This window comes from Octopus bimaculoides, chromosome 21 (assembly GCF_001194135.2).
Source record: "Octopus bimaculoides isolate UCB-OBI-ISO-001 chromosome 21, ASM119413v2, whole genome shotgun sequence".
Classification (NCBI taxonomy): Eukaryota; Metazoa; Mollusca; class Cephalopoda; order Octopoda; family Octopodidae; genus Octopus; species Octopus bimaculoides.
Window position 1 is genome coordinate 37,177,410 of NC_069001.1, and position 5,345 is coordinate 37,182,754.

At 34.1% G+C, this 5,345-nt stretch overlaps 2 protein-coding genes across 2 annotated transcripts in view; both read right to left on the minus strand.

Moving 5' to 3' along the window:
• LOC106868820 (zinc finger protein 239) overlaps positions 1–1,971 on the minus strand; it is a 10,713-nt gene extending 8,742 nt beyond the window's left edge. The window contains exon 1 of the mRNA XM_052975423.1: positions 1,353–1,971. The gene's annotated coding sequence lies outside the window, so the exon portion shown is untranslated. The remainder of the gene's footprint in view (positions 1–1,352) is intronic.
• A 2,118-nt stretch (positions 1,972–4,089) lies between these two features.
• LOC128250435 (zinc finger protein 675-like) overlaps positions 4,090–5,345 on the minus strand; it is a 4,188-nt gene continuing 2,932 nt past the window's right edge. Inside the window, exon 4 of the mRNA XM_052975424.1 lies at positions 4,090–4,166. Within this exon, the coding sequence (XP_052831384.1) occupies positions 4,090–4,166 (77 nt within the window). The remainder of the gene's footprint in view (positions 4,167–5,345) is intronic.

Below are 5,345 nucleotides of genomic sequence, written 5' to 3' on the forward strand. Positions count from 1 at the left end.
ATGGTTAATGCAGGTGCTTGGTAGACTAGAACAGGTGAATATCTCAGTCTCTGTGATTTTGTTTTGCCACTTTATGGAAGGAAGTTTTCTGAGGAAGCCGTTGCGAAGGTGGTTCAATTTTCTCACATAATGTTGCTAATCTGTCAACGTTTCACAGCCAGAGTATAGATGTGAGAACTATGATCCATTACACCTTGATTTTTTGTTGCCGGGGTGATGCTCTCCCGTTCCACAAGTTCCTATTTAGTCTCGCTTTAGAGTCTGACATTTGTCTTGTAATCAATGACATCGCTGGACAGTTTGCTCACAATGCATGTGAACGTACCCACTGTATTCAGTCGTTGCCCATTGATAGTAATGGAAGGTTTAGTGTAAAACTAACAAAAAAGAAAATCTAGTGCCACGTCATTTTGAGTGAGCACACAAAATCAAAGGCAGCTGATTTCAGTTGACTATAAATTTATCACTCTTATCGTACGTAACTTCATTGTCACAAAATGAAATTACATTGCAAGCCAATATATCGTCAACAAATTCGATAATCGTCGTGGTTTTCATTCGCAGATTAGTGACATTGCTCATCAAAATTGATAACATCCTTCGCTGATCCAAAATATGCATTTGAATTAATAATTGTCATATTTCACGAAGTTTGTGACCCACTGTCCACTGACTGATACTCTCAGTGTTTCACAACCTATTTTCCCCCGTCCCCCACTATAACTTTCCAGAAAAATGTATGCCCTCACTGGTGGCATACGCAAAAAAATTGATAATTTATCAACGTCTAATAATTATATACTTTCCTGAAAGAATTATCCACACTAGATCATGAGGAAAGCGCTGTACTGTAGCAGACGGAGTTCAGACGATAATACTTGGCTGGAGGGAATGATTTGGCTAGGCTGAGTATATGTGTTATATGATTGCTGTGATAAACAAAAGATTTTCACAATTTCATGTCCCCCCCCCAAAAAAGGGAAAAAACTTGATCCCCAAGTCCTACCGGTGGGACATATATCCAATATTGGGAACCACTGCCCTAACTTGTTTGTAGAGGCACAAAGGTTGACAACTCCTGACATAGAAACTCATACGCGGCGGGGAAATAATTCAAAATATTCAGTTAATATATTATTTTTAAAACTTAAATTGGAAGATAATCAACAGTATCAACAACACTAAACATAAATGTTGGCAGTATTAAAAATATCCCCTAATTATAAACAAGGTGGGCACTGCATAGTGTCGAAACAAGAAAAACGTGCACGTGATGTGTTCAAGACAAAGATCACAAAATATTGATAGAAGAAAAGACGGCAACATGAAGAAAACATGAATAAAAAAAATACCTCGGATAAATCACTAGCCAGTGGGGTGGCATTATTCCAAATCTAAAACAATGGGAAGCGCATTGCGATCAGAGATGTAAAGTGCTATCTGATTGTCTAATCGATATTGTGATGAATAACAACCATCGTTAATCAGTTTTGTTATGTGTGTTGATCGACGGCGAAGTCTTTACTGCTACATGTATACATACACATAAATATGAATGTAGATAAATATAATAATTTTTTTTTTCAAGCTAAATAAATTTTCCTTTCGCAGCTGGCAACATTCAAAAGCGTCAGCAAGATATACTTCTCAATGGCAGTGTAAAATCCATATCCGGTTGAGCATGCGTAGTAAATCGTGTCATAGAACTCCTACGTCGTGTCGTCTCAAATATTGATTTTAAATTTAGGCACGAAGCCAGCGATTTTGTGGGAAGGGTAAATCGATTACATCGACTCCGAAAGGATGAAAGGCAAAGTCGATCTCGACGGAACTTGAACTCAGAGCTAACGATTTTGCCGGCTCGCCAACGGTAGTTAGGGTTGGATGAGTGGGTTAGAATGAGTAATATTTACTGTATTCTTGACTTTGAGAAAAAAGAAATTTTTACAAATGTTTATTACCTAACAAAAACTATATCAGCTAAGCAAATGACCTCTAAACGTGTTAAAAACACTATGGCATATTCAGAACACGATTTCTAAAAGTTATCTCCCTTCTCTTTCATATATATAAAGGACAAATTTAGGCGGGGCAAAATTAGTAAGACAAGATAGCGTAAATTTACATCTTCAGTTGTCCAGAATTACATTTAAAAAAGACTCTTATATATCAATGTCCATCCTTAGATATCAGGAAGATCAGAAATGCACCAAAACGTTTAAATAGGTGAGTCAAATGAAAGAGGGACATGTATAAATGGCACATGATATGAAATTAATGAGACTCGACATGATATATTCTCTATAGCGTCTTTACGACCTGCAGTAGTGGTTCTCTTCATGATATAGTTATTGGAATTAGTGATTTTGAAATTATCAAATTACACAGCGTGGAATACATCAGAGAAAAGAGGGATTTAGTCTTTCTCATTCGCAAAATAAACCCCCTTAATTTTGCTTAGATTGCTTTCAATTTTGATGTATCGATGCAACTGAATTTTGATTACGACCAACCAATTACTTTATCTCGTAAATTAAAAAAATCGGATGCTATTTGGAATTGAAGTTGGGAAATTTGGGTTACCATTGACAACTGCACGCTATGTTGTGGTTCAAAGTTGTCTGTTCTGCTGTTGTCCATGTTGATTTTTCACACTTAGTATTTTAACAGATTTTTTCATTTCATATATTTTGGGGACTCATTGACTCAGATAGCTGGATTTATGATTTCACTATCCATAAAAATTTTAATTAGAAGTATTCTTAAACCATTAGCTTCACATTTCAACAGCTTAACTGATATTTAGCACACGTAGCAGGAACTGAGAGGGATATCATGGAACAGAGAAAAGTGTGGATGATACAGATAATTCGACGTTATTTTTGAATTCTGCATGCAAAAACATATAAGATGCTGGTATTCTTTTCATTGGGACGAATTCGTAGTTGACTAGTGTTATTCTCATCGTAGTTTACAAATCCAAACACGAAAACATTACTCAACTTTGGAGTTTTGAAGACAGACACCCCATTTTCACACATACACCTATTAATGATATACATAAATACATGGCAGGTATACATAACACTGAAGTATGCATAAAGTAAACACATGCAAATAAAGATATTAATAGAACAAATTTTCAAAAAATGATAAAACCATACAATCAATGAAGAGACAAAAGAAACAGTAAAATGATACATGTTGATTTTATTACGTATTTCTGTTTATTTAGAAACCTACAATGAACAGGTTAGACACTAAACTATAAATTTCACAGTGTACAACCTTAAAGTTGACACTGTTCTACTAAATGCAGAAAATTTCTCTCTCTCTATTGGCTAAAGATACCCTTTTTTGATTTTTAAACCTCTGTAACTTTTTCCCCCAATTTTTTTCTCCACAACATCAAACCTTCAAAGCAATGAGACTGGAAGGCTACATTATTATAGCCAATTTTCAGATTTTTTATTTACTTTTAAAAAATGCATATTTTGCAAATGGAAAAACTAGATTCAGAAACAATATTGATTGTAAAACACTAAAAATTATCCACATATTTTATTAGCAACCTCAATTACAATCGTGTCAAAGTTGTGTCTCGAAATAAAAGTACCTGTCACATGACTATATTTGGCTCTCAGCTTCAACAATAACAATTATGTTGTCCAATTTCAACGCCCAAATATGGTGGAATAGCACATAAAGAGGATACATTACTTGCAATGTAATGGTTTCAAAGAAGTAGGGGGAAATAAGGAAAATTAGAAATGACTCATTGTGCCTCACCCCTGCACTTGTGCTGACTTTGTTGGCATTATTTACGTCTAAATTACGGCGGTGAGCAGGCAGATTCATTAGCATGCCGGGCGAAATGCTGTTGTTATGTTCTGAGCTCAAATTCTGCCAAGGTCGACTTTGCCTTTCATCCTTTCCGGGTCGATAAATTAAGTACCAGTGAAACACTAGGGATGATGTAATCGACTAGTCTCCATCTGACAAATTTCAGGCCTTGCACCTATAGTAGAAAGGATTATTTGCATCTGAGTTGTCCATCTCCTCATTACAGGTTCGCTCATCAATCACAGCTTATCCAGGTTCGTCCTGGATATCTGCTTTAGAATTTGGAGCTTCTTCCAGCTGGTTTAAAAGTTCACCTTTTGAATCTAAGACAGAGAAGTCCATTCCTTTAACTCTTTCCATAGTTGAGCAACCTTTATGTTACTATATTGGTTCCTTGCAATATCTTTTGTGGAGAGTGGATTCTTTACCAATATATAGAAACAAATTTATAGTATTAAAGTATAAAAAAACAGGAAAAAGAGATGAGAAAGAAGGGAGAACGATGGGGAAAAGCAAAGGAGAGACTATTTTCTGTTGTCAGTTTTCTGTGTTCTTTGCAATTTTATTGCAATTGTTTCCAAATTTGGTGCACTAACATTAGTTTGTACACTAATTTTGAAAAGGAAAATTATTTTTACTTAAGTTAAGAAATAAAAAGTTAACAGCTTTTAAATTTTGAGTAATTGTAACCAATCAAAAGTCAAACACATTGGTGTCTGTTTCCATAGAAACAAGCGGAGTGTAGTCTGCTTAAAACTATCATCACTTGTATTTTCTTTACCTATCTATTTTCTGAATAACTGTATGTCATTTTCAACTGTGTTATTTACAGAAATGGATATTTTTGGCTGCGATCCTGCCACTACATCATTCTAAACAGTGTTTTTCTGAACTCCAATCCTAAACCCTAACATACAGTTGGTTTGTTTTGTAATATTTCGTCTGTTTCACATGACTTTATTAATTATGAGAAATATATTTTCATCCACCCAAACGCAATTCCTTGATGAACATTTTTTACGAAGTAAAAACCAAAAAGATTTCATTAATTAGCTTTTTTTTATTGTTTAAATCACAAAGCATTCGATTGCTAAATACATAAAATTTAACACGGAATATAGAATAGATACAAATATGAATGAAGAGAAGATCGATTTTATACGAACACCAAAAATTATCTTTGATAGAAATTGTTTGTTGAAGACTCATTATTTTCATTAATTTGCTGGAGTATATACATGAAAGTATATAAGATATCATACTTATAGCCCAATGTGGCACGATGAAATAATTTCTTTTATCATTTGCAATTTGTAAACTGTACAGTGATGTTATCCCTGAATTATGAGAATAAATTTCTCAGTTATTTACCCACAAAGTTCAATAAATTCATTATATTCTGCTTTCCCTCAGGAAATACATTAGCTACAATATATATATTTTCTGAAACAATACTTTTCTTAAAACTATCAAAGTGCTAAGTTATGTGAACGTAGATATTA